We start from the raw sequence: 24,445 nt of genomic DNA, 5'->3' as shown, positions 1-24,445 counted from the left end.
GCATGCCTCCTCACAAATACACGTCATTTTAAAATACAGATGCATCTTTTTTAAGAGAAGAGAACTCCATTGATCAAGCAAATATGAACGAGCCAGAGCAAATACTTTAACAAGAAACATTGGAACTCCAGGGGCAAAGACAAGAATCCAGAACTTTCAGGGAAGACCATATAAGCTCCATAACAAGAATCCGAAATACCTCAAGATTTCAGAACATGGCAACACCAGGAGATTAACAATATGGCAATGAAAAGCGACAAGCCAGAGCTACGTGACCAAATGCAGATGGATCTCAAGAAACATTACACTGAGAAACAGAACTAAGCTATGCAACAAAGCAGGGCTGAGGATATAGTCAGTGGAAGCTAGAGCGCTTAGTGTGCACGAGGCCCAAGGTTCAACTCCCGTGATGAAACTTGCATGCATGTGCACGGGCGCTCATGTGTCCACACACACACACACACACACTCCCAATTTGTGTTCACTTATAGCAGCGTTTAAAAAGAGATACAAAATTAGACCATTTGTCAGATGCACGTGTGATGGTACAGATGCTACAACCAGAAACAAGCAGAAGATGGTGTTGGCACAAGGCTCACTGTGTGAGGGAGCGAGGGACCTGGGCCAGCAGACTTCAGGAAAGCTGGCAGTGTTTTCCTTCTGGAATTCCGTGATTGGCACATGCTGTGCAGGAAGTTGTCACACTTACGTTTGTGCTTAAGTACTTTACATATTTGTGTAATAGACCTTAATTTTTAAAAAGCTTCTCTAAAGATCCATTTTTTTTTATGTTGAAACTGAGGAACTCTTGAGTGACACCTTGTTACTTGGAAGAAAATAAATGGGGTGGAAAGATTGTGACTTTGCTAACATTTATATTGAAAGAGAAAGGTGGGAAAGGGAGGTCAAGTGAGGAAGTAGAGAAGGAAGAAAGGAGGGGAGGAGAGGAAAAACGAAAAGGTGGGGACGGACACGACACGCAGGGGGCTTGGATAGGGTAATCCACACAGCAAAATTATTGCTAGATATATGTCTCTGGGCAAAAAAACTTGGCTCCCAGAGAGACAGAATTCACAGAAGAATTGCCCTTCCCTCTGTGTCTTTGCTATTTCTTTAACTTCATATCATGTGTTATAGTACCTACTGTAAGTGCTGTTTTCTAGTGCTTCTAACATACTCACCCAGAGGGGGCGCTATCGACTGGTGTTTCCTTCTAGTCCCTACCCAAGGAAATTTCTTTTCATTCTGACCAGAAATTGGAAAGAAAGAAATCTTCATTTACGCTTTCATTTTACTTCATACCACAATATATCTCAGAAAAGAAACACAATTCATGAATAGCACCCCCTGCAACCAAGAACTATACATCTCAATAGTCAAAAGAGTGATCAGATGCCCTGAGATCACACACGAGTCTAGAGATGCAGTGAGTTCACCATCTTGTCTGTGGCAAGACACAAACTAGATTCTAAAATCCAGTGCTAAAACCACAACAACAAAGAGAACATGTGGTCAGTCAGGTCCACATCCACAGATCCTGCTCAGGAGACGAAGACAGTCGAACGTGCTCCCCAGAAGAGATGGCTTACGACCACCAGCCCACAAGGACCTTTCAGGACAGATGCTTGGTTTGTCCCAGCATCGAGGATAAGTATCAATCCAGATCATCTCACTCTCTCTGAGAAGTGGAAAATGCTTGGAAACCTCAGACAAGTTTCATTCATAACCATATTTTGAATGAAAACGAAACTAACGCATGCAGTAGAAAAAGAAGAAGAAAAACTCCAAGACTGCTATTAAAAAAAAAAAAAAGAGTCTTGTATATGACTGAGGTTTTTTAAATTTTGGTTGTCGCAATGGCTTGATCTCTGAGAGCAGAGCTGATTGGACTTTGGGCTTCTAGCGAGTTAAACACTATTGAAGGAAGTGAGCTTTGTCCTAACCCTGCTGCTGGCTGGCTCGCAAAGGCTCTGGACCACTGGCAATAAAAAGATCGCAAAACAGCAGCATGTAGGGCAGAGAGTTCCAACCTGGACAGAGGTGTTCAGGTAACTATGGCCTCATCTGACACTGGAGGACCAAGAGTGGCTGTTATCGGCGGTGGTTTGGTAAGACCGTCCAGGAGTGTATTGTTCTGTGGATGTTTTTTTTATTAATATTACTATACCACTAATGACTGTTTATCATCTGTAGGTTATTGATTCTAATAGTTGAACCTTTTAATCTTTGAATTCACCTATTCTGATTATGACATTGCTTTTTATTACAATTATTAACATGATAATTGCTGATATTGCCATGTAGGCACACTATGTCTATCTGCCCTTCTACCCTCTTCCTTCCCTCAGATCTCCTTCTTAGTCTCTTACATTTTTAGGCTTTCTTTCCCCCCTCCTCTGTGTGTGTGTGATTCCGTAAGTGATAGAGAATATTCAGTACTTGTCTTTTATATATTTATATTATTTCATTTTATCCTGATGTCGTCCAAATCCACCCATTTTTATTAAAATGACCTAATATATATTCTTGTTTTAAAAGAACAGGATTTTTTTTCTTATTTATGGCTAAATTCTATTCCATTGTGTATAAGTACCATGGTCTCTTCATCAGCTGAGAGCCCTCTTGGCAATTAATCTGATAACAGCATTTGTTTTCAATTGTTCTTTCTGGGAAAGATAGTTTATATCCACTAAGTATGAGGGTGTCTTTTTCTTTTGTTATTTTTTGGTTTAGTAGTTCCTACAAAAAAAAAAAATTGAACTTGATTTTGCTCCCAGGCATGGCTATGTGTCTTAGGCTGTTTAATAAAAACATTCTGACCCACTCTGGTTAATAAAATAACTCAGTACTCTCTGATGCGAAGAAAAGGGTCAAGGCATAGGAAATGACTAGTTTTTAAAACCTGTCAGATACTCACTAGCTGTCCAGATAAATGAGAAATAACACATTTGCTCACCCATACTCCTTGGCAGTTCCAATGTGACAGGTCGGTGAGTAAGCCCCTCACTTCTTAGCCCAGCAGGTGAGGCCACAGGGCTGTCACTCAGACCTAGCAAGATGTGAGATGGTGTTGATATTTTGCCCTCAAGGGGAGGAAGGAGTGTGAATGTGTGCCATATTTTTACAGTCAAAGTTAGCTCACTCTCAAAAAAAAAAAAAAAAAAAAAAAAGAAAACTATATATTTTTCCTCTCGGTAGAACTCTGATAGAATAAAAACATTCCAATTAATGAAGCTATCACACAGTGGCTCCTTAAAAATAGAACCTCTCTACAATCCAGCTACACTACTTCCCAGTTTATACCTAAAAAAATCAAGTCAGCTCTCTGTAGAGAAGCCAGCATGCCTATGTGTACTGCTACAATACTCCCAGCAGCTAGGCTACAGAGTCGGCCTAGCTACCCACCAGAAAAAGAGTGGCTAAGGAAAATGTCACACACACACACGCACACACACATTATTTTTCCACCAAAAAAAAAAAAAGATATGACAAGTCCTTTAATTTATCTCATTCTACATTTTTCAAATGCCTAGAAATGAGCAGATTGGGTTGCCCACACCCTAGGAGTTGACAGACTGAGGCAGAGGAGTAGAGACAGAAGCCTATGTGGGACACACAGTAAGATCCTGTGTCTCAACAAAGACAAGCAAAACCAAACATTAAGGAAGATCAGCACATTCTGTGATTGTCAGCCAGACTTCAGGCCAGGCCTCGCTCTAACGCCTTCCTATCAAATTGTTGAACAAAATGAGAGCGTATGTATCCCTGCCTGTGGTCTTAAGATATTAAGATATGGATTAAGGAGTCAGCATTCTACGGAGGAGAAAGGCAATAAAACAAAAAGAACACAAGACAGCCGGGAGCTTCAAGAATTGTGCAAGCAGGGCAATGCTTGCAGAGGGTCTTGTAGTAAGGTCAAGGACAGCCCTGAGACAAGATAGGACCAGACACCTCCATGAGATGCAACACTGACATGGACAGCACCTCCAGCATCTTAGAGGATCAGGGAAGAAGGCTGTGTTTAACTCAAAGTTGCTTAGCGCTTGAAGGCCTTGCGGAGATTTTAGGAAGAAGATGAACTATGACTTGGAAGATCCTTCATGCTGGGCATGGTGATGCATGGTGGTACTCAACACCGGGAGGGTGGGGAAGGATGCAAAGTTCCAGGCAAGTCTGAGCTTTATCACAAGTAAGCAGACATCCCTGGACTTTTTATGTAGAACATTTAGGGAAATTAGGAGGAGCAATACCGGTTAGAAAACTGCTGTATCTGTGAATTACCCAAGGGTAGCAGCAAGGATGGCTCTTTAAGCACCTCAGAAATCCAAGTGGGGAGGGAACAAACCCACATATGATTGTAGAAGACGTAAAAGTGTGCCCATTTTCTGTGGATTTCTCCCCGAATAACACTGGAGCTCTTCTTCCGCCGTGAAATCGCTTCCTACACGTGCCCTTGAGCTACGCAGCTGTCATGGCTGAGTTTGTCTCTGACAGCTCTTTCCAAACTCAGAACGTTGTTGATGCTAAATTGGTTTCAAAGGTTAGGAGCTGCTCAGTGAGCCTGAGATCTTTCTACACCACAGCCAAATTGAAGTAAGCCTAGTGAGTGTGCACAGCCCAGAGGCACAGGAGTGTCCGCTGCCAGCCAGCAGCTCAGGCAATCCTACTCTCTTCGAGTTTCTTCAGTTTCTACTTCCCTCAGTTTCTTCCTCTTGGGTTAAAACCAAATCCTCAGTGTTAAACTCAACTCTTCTGCCTTTTTTTTTTCTTTTTTTTTTTTTTTTTTTTTTTTTTTTTTTGGTTTTTCGAGACAGGGTTTCTCTGTGGTTTTGGAGCCTGTCCTGGAACTAGCTCTGTAGACCAGGCTGGTCTCGAACTCACAGAGATCCGCCTGTTTTTGCCTCCCGAGTGCTGGGATTAAAGGCATGCGCCACCATCGCCCGGCCTCTTCTTCCTTTTTCTTTGAACTCCTCACACAGACATCTCTACATTATTCTCCACCTGGTCCTTTCTACTTCCAAAATCAGGGCACTTGGAACTTTCACTTCTGAAAGAAACATCCCTGGTGCACAGAACCCAGCAAAACTCATGCAATCTTGGGTCAAGGTCTTTAGAGTGTGTCTTTTGGGTCAAGTCTATCATTTCTGCAGATGCTACTGATATGTACATGTAGAGAACTTGTTGTTAGCCCTCCTTGGTGCTTCTATTTTAATAAGACTAAAACAAGTCTCCATTTGGCTTTTTTTTTTTACTGATATTTTAAAATATTTTTTGCGAAGAAATGAATTTCTTTGGTTACACTTTCATGATCTGTATTTCTTTATACTTTGTTTCTGCTCATTCTTCACAGGGTTCCCTCCCTGACCTTTCTCCTTGCCTCTTGCTGGTCCCCCTTCTTCCCACAGAGAGCTCCCCTTCTTTTTTTATGGCATACATTTGCATCCCATTAATCCTGCTGGCCCCTCCCTCCTTTTGACCTTTTCCTCCCGTCACAGTTCCTGTTTTGCCTGCATGCCCCCTCCACACATATTTAAATCTGTCTTTTATGTCTAAGCGGAAACAAGCTGTCTGTCTTTACAATCTGGTGTACTCCACGCAACAAAATCGTGCCCAGCTCTATCTGTTCTCCTGTAATGTTATAATTTCATTTTTCTTTACAACTAAATAAAATTTCATTGTGTACATATACCTCATTGTACTTTCTTTTGTAGTTTTTCTTCTATTTAGTTCTTTGACAGTTTCATGGTATAAAATGCATACCACTTTCTCGCCCCTCCCCACCCTTGCTACTCTCGCACCCACCTCCCTCCCCCAGACCTGTAGCCCAGATTCCTGACTTTGGTTTTGTGACCCAGTTAGTTTAACCAGGCTCCTCTGTGTCACTATGCAGGTCCCTGCCCATCTTTAGGCACTGAGATTTCTCTCTATCATTCCATCCCTAGGCTATCTTACCACAGGTGCGGTAGACTTTGATAGCTGTGGGAGTACATCTTCCTTTGTTCTGGGATCAGAGGACACTTTTGATGTTTCTGTGAACCTTCCTCTGTCTTTTGAGGCTCTGGTTTCATCAAAGAAGTTTTACCTCTCGCGGCTGCTGTCTGTATCTCTCTAATAGTCTTGGGGGGTTTCTGAAGTACTTCACAGAACCCAGTCTTGCTCCTGTGCCAGAATTTACTCCTTACACTTCGTCCCCACCCCCACTCCCACTTACTGCTGTAGGCTCATGTTGCAGAGCTTTAAAACAGAGGCAGAATCAGTTCACCAATGTCCGTGCCCCTATGGGAGGCCTGCCCTTTCAGGGTCTGGCTCACTGTGCCCAGTTTCTTCCTTCCTCCACCCTCCTTTCTGTGGTCAGAAACCCAGCTGTGTCTTACCAGAGCTATGAGAGTCTCGGAGTGGTTTGCACCTCACATTTCTGTGTATCTCTTTTTGTCTTCGTCATTTGGTCACCTAACAGCCGAAGATGGCGCAGATGGTTACTCCAAATTATGTGCTTTCTAGAGAAAGCGAGAAGGGCTAACACATTCAGAGCATAAAGCCTGCATCCCTAGCCATGGAAGCAGCCTCGGCAGCTGAACTTGTATGCCTAGGTTTTCATCTTAGCGTCATCTGAACCTCACTTATACAGAACTGCAATCCTCATATTTTTTGATATACTATTGTGACTGGACTTGAAGAAGGCATTCGTAGCCACCACTTTTGTTGTTGTCGTTACTAGTTATTTTGTTAATAATAAGCTCACACAAGCTCACCCTCAACACGAGAACTAATATATTCTAATGACTTTGACTGACTTCTTACCCACTAGAACACTGCCATGGATATTTCCTTTTTAATTAATATTTTTATCATATCCACACCATATGATCATATATGTGTTAATAAGTATAAATATATTTATACATACATACATGCATACACACATATACCCATGGCTCTGTCTCTATTATCCTTTTTGTAAGAATGTCACAGAGTACGAATCATCTGTGCCTCACTCTTCACTTATACTTTTGTGTAAATACACCAGAATTCTCTTGTTCATTCCTTTGTAGTGGCCATTTGGGGATGCTAGTAGAGTATTTTCTTATTTACTTGATTATGAAAAGATCTTCTCTAAGTATTCTAACATGTGTCCACTCATTTGCAGAAAAAAAGCCAAACCTACGTCTTCAACTATACCACTTAATCTTGAGTTAATGTGATTATTTTGTTCTTTTCTTTCACATTATTGGGGAATGAATTTAGAACTCTGCACATGCTAGTCAAAGGTAGTATTCCCAGTCACCCTTTGACACTGAGACACACTGGTCCTAAGTTGGACATTCAGGTCTTGAACTCAAGAACCTCCAGCCTCGGCTGGATTATAGAAATGCACAATCAGCCTAGATTATTTCACAGATTTTTACCTCTGATCCTTTTACAACTAAGTCAATATAATGAATGATCTAATATATCCATCCATACACAAGAGTACATTTTCCAACTAAATGTCCATGTATGTACAGCACCAGATGAAGACATGAAAAGGATGGCTTTGATTTCTAGGTTGGAGCGCTGAACGCATGCTTTCTTGCAAAGAGGAATTTTCAAGTTGATGTGTATGAAGCTCGGGAAGGTAAGTGGGCGATGGAAAATGGGGGAGTTTCCCATTGTTTGATCTATGTCTTTGGGTTTTCTAAAAGAAGTTGTAATAAAAGAAATTGAAGATATAAGAACTATTAGAACACTTTTGAAACATTGGTGATCTAAATTTAATTTACACCTGGTATTTTCTTTAGATGAGTCAATGAGTCTTTTTAAATATGACTCTGAATTGAACAATTACTCAAATGCCAGGATTTGCTCGCTCCTTCCCTACATTTGAGGAAGTGTGCAACACAGAGTCTGTTTCCTGTTTTTAGATATTCGAGTGGCTAAGTCAACACGTGGAAGAAGCATTAACTTGGCCCTTTCTTATAGAGGACGGCAGGCCTTGAAGGCCATAGGTCTGGAAGACCAGGTACATTGTTGATGCAGTTTTTGTCCTTTAAAAAAAGTGTGTGTGTGTGTGTATACTTATGTGTCTGTGTGTGTGCCATAAACCTATGTGTTCACGTATGTGTTGGGTGACATGCCCACACTAGTGCCCACAAATGCCAAAGGAACGTGTTGGGTGCCCTCTCTGCCATTCTTTACCTTACCCTCTTGGGCTTTTGGGAAACAGGGTCCTTCACTGACCATTGAGTTTTGTCACTGGGATCCAAATGCTGGTCCTCGTGTCTGCATAGCGAGTTCTCTTGCTCACTAAGTCATGGCTATAGCCTTCATGTTTGGTTTTCAACAATCCTATGGCATTGATTTTTATCCTGATATGAAATGTCACTTGATACCAATGTCCTGCATATGAAAATTCATTCAGCAAAGGCTTGGGAAATTCCAGATTTGACAGGCCAGTGGACCCTTAACACATGCTGGGTCTGTAGACTTGAGGACTGGGGGTGGAAAGTCACAGGCGTGACAGCTCGATCCCATCTGGTATCGTGTCTCACACTGGGATCTTACAGGAAGGTGGCTCTCCGATTGAATGGGTAGAGATGCTCTAGGTTCCTTTCAGGTGCTATGATGAAACACTGATCAAAGAAAATTCGGAGAGGGAAAGGTTCACTTTATCTTCCAGGTTAGAGTCCATCCTTGAGAAAAGACAGAAGGAACTAAGGGTAGGCCTGCTTGCTATCATATGTGACATTGCCTCTAACCACAAACTCATGGCCAAAGAAATACAACAGAAACCACGGAGGATTGCATTTTCTCCTCACGATGACTCTTCCCATGGTCAGAAGAAAAGCACTTAGCCCCCACCTCAGTACCTCTAACACCGAGCCACTCCCCAATCTGTGATATCTGATTTAAACCAGATAAACATTCACTATTTTTCCAAATTAAAAAAAAAAAAAACACTAACATACTCAGGAGCAAAGTATTCACTGAGTGACTGCTCAACCACATCAGGCTTCATGGGTCCCTTTAAAGATTTTACCTTTAAAATCACATTTAAATTCACATCTATTTAATTCTCGTGGTGGTCTGCACAGCAATGGAAGTGGTTATTTCTGGCTCTTCTCAGGTCGTTTCCAAAGGAGTGCCCATGAGAGCGAGAATGATTCACTCTCTCTCAGGAAAGAAGTCTGCAATTCCCTATGGGAACAGTTCTCAGGTAGGTTTCCACTGGAGGCAATGAACTAATTATCAGTTCTAACCGAGCCCAGTGCCTGCAGTGTGCCCCTTGCTCGTTAGCCCCTCCTTTAACTCAGATACCTCCAGCCTCAGTCTAGATGCCAGGAACACATCTAGTTAGATAGCTAGTTCGTAGATGCTCTAACCAGGGTTCAGTCAATAATGTCCATTGACCTCCTATTGATCTCATAATGAGGCCACTTCTTGTTCTGTGTGTGGCTCCTGCTGCCCAGCTGTGTGGTGTGCCCTCTGCCTCCTTTTCAATTAGAGAAAATTACCATGTTATTTGATGTTGAGTATCATGTACAGGGACAGTTCTGCACTGTGGTTGTCTTCCCCAAAATGACCCTCTTGCCCTGGATTTGCTTATAATAGAATGTACAGAATGAGCCAGAAGCGCTTTCCGTACTTCATAATTCCTAAAACAACAGAGGCCAGATGTCGTATTTGAAAGCAAATCCATTATCCTGCCTTGTGTTTTTCTTGTCTTGTACATACCAACATTCAATAGCTGGGAGAAAAAATGTATTTACATCTAATTATACCCTTTGAGTTTATTTCTTAGAGAGAGACTAAAGGTCCCAAATATCCATCAAAAGAAGGGTAATTCCCAGACTGCTTTATTTTTATGGAGTCATGCCTTATGAAGCGCAGAGCCCAAGTAAGGTTCACATTCTTCTGAAAGACCAGGGGCAGTCATCTGGCTCATGGGGAAGAGACATCAGTAGACCAGGATGACAGAAGCGTCACTGTGTGGTATGAACGGGAAACAGAAGAGCGGCTTGGAGAAAGGGGGGAAGCTGTAGCTTACAAAAAGTCTACAGAGCAAGTAGAATTTGAAAAACTTGGTAGAAATTTTAAATCAATTGGAAAACAATCTAATCGAATGGAGGAAAGCTGGACAAGACATCATTTTGAAGACTTTGATCTGAAATGCAGTGTAATTCAGAAGTTTGATGGAGAGGGCCTGTAAGTTCACTCTAGCATAGCATCATCATGAGAGCTATTGAACTTAAATACAGCTACCATGCTTTATAGAAGAGGAACAGCCTGCAGACTTACATTAGATGCACCAAGAAGGCAGTTTTCTTCTCAGGGCTGTGACGGGGAAGCCTGGGCAGCACTGCCTGCTGCCCCATAGCTCTCTGTCTCCGTGGTAAGTGAATTGCAACACCATCTCACCGTTCTTTTGAATTACCATGAAACATCCTAAGGAAGCTGAGCTGTCCAACCAAGTTCACTCCAGAACCTTGGCCAATCACGTATCCATGGACAGAAGAAGATAGAGCTGAAATCCCAGAGAAACTAGGTGGAGACAGTGACTGGGACCAGCGGCCATGATGCTTTCTTCAGTTGTTATGGTGGGCACTGATCCCCCAAGAGGGAGCAGGTGTGTGGGGGAGTTCCAATTTTGGAGCCTTTGCTACAATAGGGAGGAAGTGGTCCCTCTCCCACCACCACTGCTATTTCTCAATTCTTACGAACTGGGTGGATGCTAAGTTTACAGCCACCCTCTCTCTTCAGTTTCTGCATGAGTGCACTGACATCTTTGTGTTTTAGTCCAACACAAAGTCTACTTTGCCCTTTAAGAGCTATATTGAGTTGCTTTGAACCATACAGCTGCTCTGCCTGAGGAAGTGCAGGCATCCTTGTGACCCCAAGATTTCTTCACATCTTCAGGGAGTCTACCTTCTTTTGACCTCTGCAGCCTCTTGGTGCCCAGGTCCCTCTCACGCAGTGTTAGCTGGCTACCACCAAGATCCAGACCCAGTCTTCACTCATAAAACTTCTAAAATCATCTTGTAATGGAGCTGGGAAGAGGACTCAGTACTTTTTGTGTAGCCACAAGGCCCCGTGTTCAAATCCCCAGCACTCAGTCTGGAGAATGGCTCAGCAGTTATGAGCACTTGCTACTGTTCTAGAGGACCTGAGTTCAGTTCCCAGCACCCACACTGGGGAGCTCACATCCACTTGTAACTCCAGCTTCAGGGAATCCAACACCCTCTTCTGACTTCCATGGGTGCCTATATTTACTTATATGAACACATATATGCACATAAATACAATTAAATCCTCAATGACCCGGCACCCATGTAACAAGCCAGTCTTAGGCACACCTATAATCTCTCTATTAGCAGTGCTGTGAGGTGCAGAGACAGGAGGATCACCAGGTCTTGCTGGCTGCCAGCATAGCTCCGGGTTCAATGAGAGACCCTGTCTCAGAAGAAGATGGCAGAGAGAGAGAGAGAGAGAGAGAGAGAGAGAGGGAGAGAGAGAGAGAGGGGGAGAGAGAGAGAGAGAGGGAGAGAGAGGGAGAGAGAGAGAGAGAGAGACAGAGAGAGAGAGAGAGAGAGAGGAGGAGGAGGAGAGAAGGGAGGGAAAGGGAGAGAGAGTGGACCCACTGAAGAGCTCTGGGCCGTGGACGAAGCATAAGACACACAGTTTAGATATCCATGATGTGCAAAAACGACTTCCCAAATCCTCCATAGCCCTTCCTCCTCGAGTTGTGTGTCTCTTGGCCCTTTCCCCCCACTATGTATAGACATCTCCTGGCTGTTCAGACAGTTCTGTCTCCCTCTGAGACTGTCCTGGGAACTGTCAGGGTACCGTGCAATTATACAGGGGTGGTCAAAGTTTCCGGCAAACTCCTAAGTGTCTATGTTCAAAGTTAAGATACTTTGCTCTCTTAGTGGGAAGTGTTTTCCTTTGACGGCGTGGAGGACAGAGAAAGTGACTCCTTTCCCTCGTTGTATCTGAAATGGTCTGCGTTAAATTATTGCGTTGCATATCTCCAAATAAATTGTCTAACGTGGCCTTTATCCTTGTGCTTTCTATCTTTAGACTCCTTTACTCTTGTTAGTTCCTCGAGGGATCAGCCTTTTAGAACAGGTGTTGGAGGCAGGCCCTGCAGCAGGAACGACACTGACTCTTGCTTATGAGGAAATACTATCCAGCGGAAGTAAACCACAGAGAAGTCCTGATGGCCCTAGTGGACTATTATGTCTGTTGGTTCCAACAGCACACAAGCCCTATAACCAACATGCAGAGACCATTTTCACCACATTAATTTAAGGGAATATTTATAATTGGAGCATTCCCTAGCACCCTCTATAATGTTTCCTTGCTGTGCTGGGTGTGGAGGCCAGGACTTTGTGCAAGTTGAGCAAGTACTCTACCCTTGAACCATAGCCCCTGGCCATTCGACCAGAACACGTTTTTTGTTTTGTTTTGTTTAAGGGCAGAGGCCCTGTCCGGGAATCTTGCTCAGCACCTGTGGGAGTGGGGGTGGGGTCTTCACAGAGTTAACAGTCTGAAGCAAGCACTTTTTACAGCCGCTAAGTGGTTAGCTGGAGGGAGGTTCCACACAAACAAAGGGTGTTAGCAAAGGGTAAGATAAATTAGTTAGGACATCCTGACCTTTGCTTTCTAGATAGAGCTGGCCAATTTTCCAAGGGATTCTCCAACAGAGGTCAGATTCTAGTTAAATGTAGAAATGGGCCTCAGCACTAATTCAAGATGGAGGAACCACTGCTTTGTCTTGCCCTGCCACGACCACGACAGGAAGCAAGCACCTCCTCAGCCACTGTCACTGTAATACGGCAGAGTTGTTTTTATACCAAATTTAGATTTGACTGCTAAGGTGAAATTTCCAGTGCAGAACAAAAAGAGCTGTAAGAATTTCCATGCTAAAAACTGTGTGGTCTCCCATATTTGGAAAAACGTTATACTTTAAATACTTAATGAAGTCACTCTAAATCATAAGACTGTATTGTGACTTTCATGCTCCCTGGTAGGCATGTTTGCTATAAAGTAAGTAATACTTAAAATTAACTTTTTGTGACTTTACTCATGTGACGATGAGTCCAAGCAACCTAAGATTTATAATTCTGGATCAGTTTTTATTTTACTTGAACTTTTTTCTTTCTGTTTTTAAACTAAACTAAAATAAAACATTTTAATTGATGCTTAAAGTATTATGGTCCCTGGACACCATGTGTGCATTGCATTATATAAGCTGCCACATTTTGACACACGGTCTGAAATAAACAACATGTGTCATACTGAAAGGCTGTCCTCTGACAACGGCCACCCCTTGTTACCTTCGCACACAGCTTTTTCTAAAATTAAGGCCTTGGAGGTAGGTTTTTTTTTGGGGGGGGGGGTGGCAGTGCATTTGCTCTGATGTTATCAGTAGAGAAGCAATGTAACAGCCATATTTAGAGAGAGCTCTGATGGAAATAAAAAATTCACAACGTTAAAATTAAATTAATAGAACTAATATTTTCTCTGTGAGAAGGTTTTGATTTTTATAGTATCAAACTTTCAGAAAGCCTAAGCTAAAAATTTGGATATTATATTTAGTATATTTGGTTAACATTATTATCATTGTCTAATGATTATTATTATTGTCATACCATTTAGCTAAATGGTTCTAAAGCAGTTTGCAACCTCCTGCTAAATAGTGACTATTTCTTTTTTCTGAGTAACTTAGAGTTACATTTTCCCATTCTCCAGAAACAATGTCTACTTTGTTTTTCTTACAGTATATCCTTTCCATAAGCAGAGAGAAGTTAAACAAGGATCTACTGACTGGTAAGCCTAACCGTTTTGTTCATTCAACTTACTAGGGTTTGGTTGCTGCTCCCTTTTATGGACTCTAAAGAATAAGATTGTGTAATAGTAAAACTGCCACAGTGTCTCTTTTCATCTCATCAAGTATCCAAGTGAAAATAATTCACTCCTTAGACCTTGGAATTCTACCACATACTGTCTGCTCAAGAACTCACCGTCCAGTGGGTCAACAGACATAAGCAGACAGCTTGTCAAGTGCCCTGTTAGATGTGCATGTCTGTGAAGGCTGAAAGGAAGCTGCAGCCTCAGTCCAGGTGTGCCTAAGGAAGGCACCAGGCAAGGCTGGGTAACAACAGTGTGGTGAAGAGGCAGGAGAGGGGCGAGGGTCAGATTTATGTTTGCAGGAAATCAGATGTATAGAGGGGACTGGGAAGGAGGAAGATGCAAGATCTAGCTCTCAACTATGTGCTCTGAGTACCTAGAAAGAACTACCCATAAACTACTGGGCTTTCAAGAAAATCTGCAAATTTAGTTAACCATTGAACAACATCCCTGATAACCTTTTACACCCCTGGTAATCTTTCACACCTCTGGTAACTGTTCACACCTCTGGTAACTGTTCACACCTCTGGTAACTGTTCACACCTCTGGTCTCCTTTCAGACCTCATTAAATTTAACAATAGATTATGCCAGTTCAGTGATTATACTGAACAGATTCGCTACCACAGAGCATACCCCACAGACATTCCTACTCTCTCCTTTTTTTTTTAATTTTAAGAACTTCTTTTACTTTTGAGATAATATAATTACACCATGTCCCCTTCCCTTTCCTCACTTCAAAACCTTCCATATACCCCTCCTTCCTCTCTTTCAAATACTTGGCCTTTTTTTCATTCCTCAATATAACCTTTTCAGTCTGTATGTTGTTATTTGTATGTATATTTTAGGGCTGACCATTTGGTGTTGGATAATCAATTGGTGTGTTCCTCCCTAGTGTCTTAGGGTTTATATCGCTGAGACCATGGCAGTTTTTATAAAGGAAAACATTTCATTGGGGCTTACAGTTCAGATGCTTAGTCCATAATCGTCATGGTGGGTAGCACACAGGCAGACACGGTGCTGGAGAAGTAGCTCAAGAGTTCTACATCTCGATCCACAGGCAACAGAAACAACTGTGTATCCCACACCTCTCTGCTCCTCTGGCTCTTACAGTCTCCCTGCCCCTTCCACAACATTAGGTGCAGGCATGTTTTGTAGATGTATTCTTAGAAATGACTCCACAATGCTGCATTTCGATTGGTTGTGGTTTCCTTTTTTTTTTTTTTTTTTTTTTTTTTTGGTTTTTTGAGACAGGGTTTCTCTGTAGCTTTGGAGCCTGTCCTGGAACTAGCTCTTGTAGCCCAGGCTAGCCTCGAACTCACAGGGATCCGCCTGTCTCTGCCTCCCAAGTGCTGGGATTAAAGGCGTGCGCCACCACCGCCCGGTGGTTGTGGTTTTCTGTAAAGCTCTTTAGCCATTGCAAGGAGAGGTTTCCTTGAGGAGGGGTGAGGGCTGCACCTAATCTGTGAGTATAAGGACAAATGTTTAGAAAGTAGAGGGACTATGATGGGTTAGCAAAGTGGAGGCCGTAGGTTCTCCTCCAAGACCCATGACGTCACTAGCCTCGGTTCTCAACTCAAAGCGTGGTTTCCCTCTTGTTCTGTTGCCTCTTTAACCAACCCTTCTTGATATAGCCTAGAAGTCCCCGTCTTTTTAGAAAGTTAAATGTTCCATAGAATCAATTTCATCTCCAGTTATATTTGGTACTGTCTTTCAGCCGGACGGCGGACGAAGTGGGGCCAGGGTACCACACCTCCCCGGTTAGTCTTTAGGAAGAAGATAAACACCAGGCAGATTTTAGCATAGCAGTGTCACAGACCTGTTTAACATCCTCTGAATTTACTAAGATAAAGATGAGATCGAGTTGTCACTGAAGCAACACACTACAGCAAGTGCTTCACACGCACCGATTTCCATAACAACTACGTGAGGCGGGAATTAAGTTGAGCTCAGCTTCACAAATGGCCAAATGAAAGCTGAGAGATCTTAGGTCCCACTGTGGTAGAATCTAGATTTGAGCTTCAGTCTGTTGATTCCAAAGTCTCTGATTTTTAATGACTCAGTTTCCTCTTTATTATATATGAAACATCAACTAATACTAAAGAGCTGATAAATACATAAATATATATATACATATATACCATATACATGCTATATATAAGTATATGTAATATACACATAATATATTATAATTAATATATCAATACAATTAATATAATTATACATAATAATTAATGTTTGTAATATATTTGTATAACAGTCTTGGTCTACATGACATTACCATACTGTTTTACTTTGAGGATGTGCTTCACAGGCTCCAAATCAGTAAAGGGGTGCCTCTCTCTCTCTTTCTCTCTCTCTCTCTCTCCCCGCCCCCTCCCATAGAGAGAGACCCAAGCATTGTTTGGCATATAAGGTTTGATTCTTTGCAATATAAGTACTTATTTTTCTCTAATTTAATTACCTCCCCTCTGAAAACATTGTAAGTGAACCCCATTCTCAGGTGAACTCACATTACATGTACCAATGTTTCATGGTTTTCTCATCCATGCCATGTTAACAGTAAGGAAAACAAGATAGCTGTGGCTCGGACATTCAGTAATTTCTGTATCAAGACACCTTTAAAAGTCTTTTCTTAAAAAGAATTTTCAAGATCTTTATGTAATGTTCTGCTCTGTGAACCTCCAAAGGTGGCACTGTCTAGTATGGGGACACAAATAAATACCAAGCCATATGTGTAATATTTTAATCATATGAACATGACTGTATTGGAATCCAGTATAACAAAATTTATTTTTTTAAAAAAAGATATCCTAACTGTATCAGATAAACTCCGATTTCTGCAGTTATGTGACAAATTATCCTTTCTCTTTTCTCTTTTTCTTTTCTTTTTTTTAAAAAAAATTTATTAGATTTTTAAAAAAATATCAATCCAAGTTCCCACTTCTTCCCCTCCTTCCATTCCCTCCACACACCCTCCCACCCCACCCCCTCTAATCCTCAGAGAGGGTAGGACACATTGCTTTGTGGAAGGTCCAAGGCCCTTCCTACTATATTTAGGCTGAGCAAGGTATACATCCTAAGAGAATAGGTTCCCAAAAAGCCAGTACATGCAGTAGGGATAAATCCTGGTGCCACTGCCAGTGGCCCCTCAGTCTGCCCCAGCCATGCAACCATCAACCACATTCGGAGGGACTAGTTTGGTCCTATGCTTGTTCCTTCCCAGTCCGGCTGGAGTCGGTGAGCTCCCACTAGCTCAGGTAGACTGTTTCAGTGGGTGAACCCATCATGGTCTTGACCTCTTTGCTCATATTTTCATTCCTCCCACTCTTCAACTGGACTTTGGGAGCTCAGTCCAGTGCTCCGATGTGGGTCTCTGCCTCTGTTTCCATAAGTTGCTGTCATCCACCATGATCAAATTGGTTTCATCTTAGAGATGCAGGTCTGGTTCAACATACTAAAATTTATCAATGTAATCCATCATATAAATAAACTGAAAGAAAAAATATGATCATTTAATTAGTTGCTGAAAAAGCATTTGACAAAATCCAACACCCCTCCTGATAAAGGTCCTGGAGAGGTCAGGGATACAAGGAAATTACCTAAATATAGTAAAAGCAATATACAGCAAGCCAACAGCCAACATCAAATTAAATGGAGAGAAACTCAAAGTGATTCCACTAAAATCAGGAACAAGACAAAACTGTCCACTCTCTCCATATGTCTTCAACATAGTTCTTGAAGCTTTGGCAACAGCAATAAGATAACAAAAGGAGATCAAGAAGATTCAAATAGGAAAGGAAGAAGTCAATCTTTTCTCTTTTCCTTATTTCTCTTTTCAGGAATATAATATTAATCTTAGTAGAAATATATTATTATTTTCACTAGATTATTTGGCAGCGGCGGATAGAGGAAGATGGTTCAGTTTCTTACTTCTTTTTAATTCCTTTTTGTTTCTTGAGGCACAATCTTACTACATAACTCAAGCTGGCCTTGAACTCATGATCCTTCCTCCTCAGCCTCCCAAGTAACATGGTTATAGGTATGCACCACCATCACCAAGCTCAACTGGTTTTTCAGTCGCTTGCTATCCAAGTGTCCCAGCACTGGAAGTGGCACCCAGAGGAGAAGGAGATAGGCATGTATAACGAGAAGTGTTTTATTAATGGCTGGCTGTTTCCGGTCAAAGATAGAGCTTTAAAGGCAGCTTTGAAGAACAAGTGTTTCTTTCCAAGGGCACAAACAGTCTCAGGGATGCTGGAGTTGGTGCAATGCTATGAGTAGAAAACTCTTGAAGTGACAACACCTGTTTCTCATTTGTCTGTATTATTAAAAGTTACACTATCCACAGACCATATTAAGAATAAGTATCTTGCTGGGCGGTGGCACACACTAATTTTTTAGCACTTGGGAGGCAGAGACAGGCAGATCTCTGAGTTCAAGGCGAGCCTGGTCTACAGAGTATCAGGACAGCCAGGGCTACCCAGAGAAACCCTGTCTCAAACAAAACAAAATTATTATTATTATTAAATAAAAAATAAAGCCACACACTATGTCTGGCTTGACTTTAAAAAGAAAATAGCCAGGTGTCATGGTGAATGCTTTTAATCCCAGCACTTAGGAGGCAGAAGCAGGAGGATCTCTGAGTTTGAGAACAGCCTGGTTTGCAAATCTCCAGTACAGCAAGGGCTACAAAGAGAAACCCTGTCTCAAAAAACAGAGAGAGAGAGAGAGATTGATTCTGGCACGATAGGTATGCACATGGAAGCCCAGCAATCAAATAGAAGAAGCAGAGGGATTGTAAACAGAAGACTAGCCTAGGATACACAGTGAGATCAGGATTGTACAATACAATAAGACCCTGTCACAAATAAACAGAACAGTTAATTAACCAAGTAGTATCTCTCCCTATTGTTCTCAGTAAATGATCAGCCTTTCGGTTTGATTAGGTAAAGCACAGCTGAAACTCAAGTCTGTTTACCTTGTTTCTTCCCTCAGCGGTGGAGTCATATCCCAATGCGAAGGTGCACTTTGGCCACAAGCTGTCGAAATGCCATCCCGAGGAAGGGGTGGTCACCGTGCTTGGGTAATCACCCTTCAGGCTTCTGACTTCTGAGGGCAAGGGTGGGAGTGGTGAGCTCTACCAGCAAACTTTGTTCTTTGGCTCTTTCAAAAGAGTTAAATGATTACTGAAGCGAAAATTCAAATAGTCTTCGCAGCCAGGGCCTTTGGTTTGAGAATAGTTCCCCGATGTTTTCTAAGTACCCAGAAGTGTGAATTCTTAATTTCCAATGCTTGGGTGACCATAATCAGTTAACCATGCTCAAGTGATCATTTTCGGTTCAGACTTTCTCTTCCTAGAAAATAGGTGGTCCTCCCCTGCTGTGTGTCTCCTGTCTTCTCGCATGGCGTGACTTCTCTGCCTGTCCTTAGACAGCTCTATGCCCTTTAACGTCCCACCCTCAGAATACCACACAGCAGTCACGGGTTACACAATCATTTACAAATTCACATTTCTAGCATTCCTCTGTCCTCATTCTCAGTGAGGTCCTGATCAATGATGCACCAACCCTGGCACAGTTGCATTCGCTCCGATTCTAGAAGCCTTTCTCATCTTTATTGCCTCCCCCACACAATATTCCTGTCTTTCCTGGACTGTTTTGACATGATCAGTCCCTTATAGTGATTTCTTCTTCCATTTTCTCCCATTAAATCTGTACGTTTTCATTTACCATGTCTGTCTTCCTATGGTCTCTTTCTTCTTCTGTGATATGATGGTGTCCAATTCTTGTCCCTGCCAACGTGGGCTCATGCTATTGCCTCCTGTGTGTCCCCTCTTCCACTCCAGATTGAAAAGTCAGCTTCCTGAAACTATCACTCTGCAATCATCATCTTTCTAATGGAAGAAATCTTTTTCTGCCTTTTGCCAGAATCATGAATTTAAACTTCCATCTTTATATCCAAAATTCTTCTTCCCTCTCCGTTTGCCCTCTGTGCGTTGCACGGTTAACTTTCCGTATCTAAGGATGTTTCAACCACGCATACAGCCAACCTCAGATCAAAAGTGTAGCGAAACAGACATTGTATCACAAAGGAAATGTAAAAATAAAAGAAGTCCTCTGTGCCGACCATGCCGAGACTTTTACTTTTGACTGGGCTCCCAGTGATACAACCTCTCACACAGCATTTCTAGAGAGCAGTTGAAGCATCTGGGAGGGTTTGTGCAGGACATATGCAAATACTGTGCTGCTGGACACAAGAAACTTGAGCATTTGTAGCTTTGGATATTCTGGAACCAACCCTGGAGGTCAACAAGGGAAGTGGGTGTTCTCTTCTTAAGCTTGTATCTGGTATGCTTTCCTCAGACCGAGCGTGTTTTCTCCAGCAAACCCTGGTCACATGCCTGCAGATACTCCTGAGTCCGCTCACACTTACAGATGTGTTTACCCTTACACTTCGGGACTGCTTTCCTGTCTTCTCAGTTTTCTTCCTTCAGCTCTGTCACACTTCTGGAGCAAGCTCGTCTGTCTTTATAGTATCAGAGTAGTGGTACATTATTCTCATTCTCAAAAGCAAAACCATGTCTGGGACAAGCATTTTCATCTTAATTTTAAATCTGTTGATTCAAGCTAGATAAAGTCAGGCTCTAAGTTAGATGTTTAAAAGTGGGCGTTTTGAGTTACCGCTAGGGTTTGCTTTTAACACCCAAGTCGAAATACATTACCGTTTTCACTAGATGTTTTTGTTGGCTGGGGGGAATGGTTCGTTCTGTTTTTCAGACCTGACCAAGTTCCCAGAGATGTCACTTATGACCTCATTGTAGGATGCGATGGAGCCTATTCAACGGTCAGAGCCCACCTCATGAAGAAGCCTCGCTTTGACTACAGTCAGCAATACATCCCGCATGGGTACATGGAGCTGACAATTCCACCTAAGAATGGGGAGGTAGGTCTTCTCCCTTCCCATAGCCGTCTCCCATAGGAGCATCTAAGGAGAGCTAGTGGAGTAGATTAATAATGTATTTCTGAAAGGAGATTTAAATTGTGTTTTTCTCATTCCCCTTTGTTCCATTACTAAGTTCTATGCTATGCCAGAAGCAGATAAGTGCTATGGAAATTTTTGCATGAAATTATTTTAATATAAAATATTGTTTTAAAAATAAAACAAAACTGAGTCTGTCACAATCAAACATAGAAACTTATTATGGAAAAGGAAATACTAACAGAGGCAATATAAGAACATTAACTTATATGAGACAGATAACATCGAATGCTTAATTTGCATCCAAAACACCTATTCTAAAGTTTAAATCTGATTTCATCTCTTCTAGGTGAAGTAAGGGCATCTATAAAATATGTTATTAATCGAGACAGGAAAGTTACATTCTAACATACTCTACAGGGCAATCAAATCGTTCTTTTTGTTTGTTTGTTTTTCGAGACAGGGTTTCTCTGTGTAGCTTTGGAACTTGTTCTGGCACTCACTCTGCAGACCAAGCTGGCCTTGAACTCACAGAGATTGATCCACCTGCTTCTGCCTCCTGAGTGCTGGCATTAAAGGCATGCACCACTACCACCTGGCTCAAATAGATATTTTTAACATCTCATTGTCTTTCCATTTCTTCCTCATTGTTGTCAAATCATTCCACTGATTTCCCTGTACCTGTTGTATGAGGGTCCTGACCCAACAGCTCTGGATTTCAGGGTGAGATGGTTCTGTTGACAAGCCAGCCTTCATGTAGGCAAAACAGTGCACAATAAAGTAGCTGTGATATAGTCACTTACGTTCTTATGTTTCAGTCACTGTAATTATTAATAATAAGTAATGGTCTTTTTTTCAAGGTCTCATTTTTTTCAAGCAGCTATCTTGAGACAAATATGACCCAAATACAGGGGCATTTTAACAAGCCCTAAACAATTCTAGGCACTTTATTTAGTTTTTCTCTTTTAAAACTATTTATTTATATACTAAAGTTTGTGGACATGTACTGTGCACTCAGCATATTCTTCCCTGGAGCCTCTGCCCTTCATTTTTCCTTGCCCTTTGTCCCTTACACAGTTTTACTTTCTTGCCACACATATGCACAATTTTCTGTATCTGAGTAAAATCTAGGAATCAAAACTCAAGAAAACATAAGATCATTGTGTAAAATCAGCCTAGTTGATGCCCTCAAATTTTTTGCCCCTTTCTTTTCTCTCTTCTCTTTCTTTTTTACTGAGCAACTTGCGGTCCATCTCCCAAGTGTGGAGTGGGAAGAGAGACTAGATGCAAGGCCTTTGGGTATTACTAGGAAAACATCTCCATTCTTCTCATTCTTTCAAGGTTTGTAAACTTAGCTTTGCCTTAAAGCCCATATTTTATTTTATTCTTTGAGAATTTTATGCATGTACACAATGGCATAACTCCCTCTCTCCTCTCAGCACATCCCCTCCTGACTTCATCGCTTCCTCCTTCTTTTATTCTAGTCTTATTATTTTTTCACACACTAAGCCCAGTTAGTGCTGTTCATATTTGCATGGATATGGAATCATCTGTTGGAACATGGCAAGCAATGACCACACTCTCAAAGAAGAAAGAATTTCCCTTCTCTATTTTTATCAATTGCTGGAGGCTCTTCAGGAAAGCACAATGCCCCAAAAGCATCTCCTTTATCTAGGTGGAAATTTAAGATGACCTGATTTTGTGTAGAACTTGTGCAAACAGCCACAGATGCTATGAGTATTTGTATCTCCATGCTGTGTCAAGAAAGACCAGTTCACAGCCCTCTCCAGCCTCCTCCAGCCCGAACAGTCTTTCCATCTCTCCTTTCACACCCCAAGGCCTACCTCAGAGCTGTTTGGGAACAATCGGAATACTAACAGGATTTATGTTTTGAGGGACTTCAAATGAGAGGCACAGGAGGCAGCACCAAGCTGCCCTCAGACGGCAGTCCCATACAGCATCTCTCCAGAATGTGGCTTGCTGATAAAGAAGCTGGGATTTAATGTTTTCTAGACTCGAGGACTATTTGTGAACTTCTGTGTGTTCTTGGTAGCATACTGTATTTGCCATGATATACAAGCCAGTCTTTGTGTCAGTGAGGAAGCCAGAACCTAAATATTGGCTTCCTCATTATTTTAATCAAACGTTGACCTTTGATACTGTGTTAGGAAACCAAGTTAGCTTCTCTTGTTGTTTTCCTCCTTGTCTTACCTTTTAGAGTTCTGCAGAGATGAGGGAGTATGAGAAAAATACAAAAGATGGAAGGAGGGTATTCGCTCCAAGTGCTGGGTTCCTCTCTACCTCCTCCACCTTGCTCAGCTGGTGAAGCTGTACCAAACCCTGCTGTTCCCCGCTTAGCTCGTCTGTGCTCTGATCTTCTATACAAGGCCCCTTTTCAGCTGTTTACATGTCAACCCATTATTTCCTATACTTTCAGTCAGCACCAAAACTCCCGCTCTCTTCCTTCCTCCCTTTTTATTAAGGAGAAGTGACTTGGCTTTCCATGGTATGTGTACTTTCTTGTCCACTCTAGTCCCTGTGTAATCTTTGAAATCAAACAGTTGGGCGCTTGATTCATTTCAGTGTCTATGGTTTAGACTTTGTTTAGGGTTCTGGAGCAAAAGCAACAAACGACAACAAAGAGCAGAAGAACAGCAAAGCCAGGCAGACACAGACCTTTGTAAGACACAATGACTTTGCTGCTACCAGGGTTGCTGGGAGATTGCTGTTTCTTCAGTTTTGTTCTGACTACTTGAACTCAAGGCTTTCCTGTCCCATCTATAAAATGTAAAACTATTGCACATAATCGCACAACATAAACATCTACCCACATAAATGTTTTATGTGCATATACTTATGTACATACATATGTATATCGACATGCATGTTTCTGTGTGTAGAAAGGGTGAAAGAGAAAGAATATCTTATTACAGTATGTTCTCAAATCTTGAAATAAATGATTAAAAAAAACTTGCTTCAGTTTGAACGTATAAAGATAGAACCCAAAGTTTTATCTAAGACAATGTCTACTTTACGCAGTAACACACGTGCAGTGCACCCTATGTGGGCAGGGTCCAGGTGACTGTGGAAGCAGTGCAGTCACGGTAGAGATGAGCTGCTTGCTAATCGAGCCTGTGTTCTTTGTTACAGTATGCCATGGAACCTAATTGTCTTCATATTTGGCCTAGAAATGCCTTTATGATGATTGCCCTTCCAAATATGGTAATGTACAAATTCTTATCTGCTATTTATACATCTTATAATTAATATTTTTATGACTTACTTTTTGTGTTGGGCATTTATGTAACCTAGTTGATCTCATCATTTTTTAATCTAGAATTCCAGTTTTTAAGGTCTGCGGGACATTAGTGTATGTGTATTCGTTCTTTCATTTGTCTCCAGGGTTTTTTCTTTATCTATCCAGCTTGCTGTGTTCTGTGCTGGTCGTTTTCTTCCTGTTGCTGTCTATCATAGGATCAATACTATCTTAAGAGGAAGAAAAAAGGAGGAAAAAAATCACATGAAACAATCTATAAACAATCTATCTATAAACAATCCGAGGACTGCAATATTTGCTTG

General features: G+C 41.7%; 1 protein-coding gene across 1 annotated transcript in view; it reads left to right on the top strand.

Annotated features, from left to right (window-relative positions):
• Window positions 1-2,000: 2,000 nt before the first annotated feature.
• Window positions 2,001-24,445, top strand: part of Kmo (kynurenine 3-monooxygenase) — a 31,177-nt gene continuing 8,732 nt past the window's right edge. The window contains exons 1-8 of the mRNA XM_057770398.1: window positions 2,001-2,108; window positions 7,546-7,615; window positions 7,902-7,999; window positions 9,104-9,193; window positions 13,758-13,806; window positions 18,884-18,971; window positions 20,665-20,830; window positions 24,017-24,088. Coding sequence (XP_057626381.1) covers window positions 2,055-2,108; window positions 7,546-7,615; window positions 7,902-7,999; window positions 9,104-9,193; window positions 13,758-13,806; window positions 18,884-18,971; window positions 20,665-20,830; window positions 24,017-24,088 — 687 coding nt within the window. The 5' untranslated portion in view covers window positions 2,001-2,054. The remainder of the gene's footprint in view (window positions 2,109-7,545; window positions 7,616-7,901; window positions 8,000-9,103; window positions 9,194-13,757; window positions 13,807-18,883; window positions 18,972-20,664; window positions 20,831-24,016; window positions 24,089-24,445) is intronic.

Source organism: Chionomys nivalis, chromosome 5 (assembly GCF_950005125.1).
Source record: "Chionomys nivalis chromosome 5, mChiNiv1.1, whole genome shotgun sequence".
In the NCBI taxonomy this organism is placed as follows: Eukaryota; Metazoa; Chordata; class Mammalia; order Rodentia; family Cricetidae; genus Chionomys; species Chionomys nivalis.
Note: the sequence above shows the minus strand (reverse complement) of the source record. Positions and strands in the feature narration are given on the sequence as shown.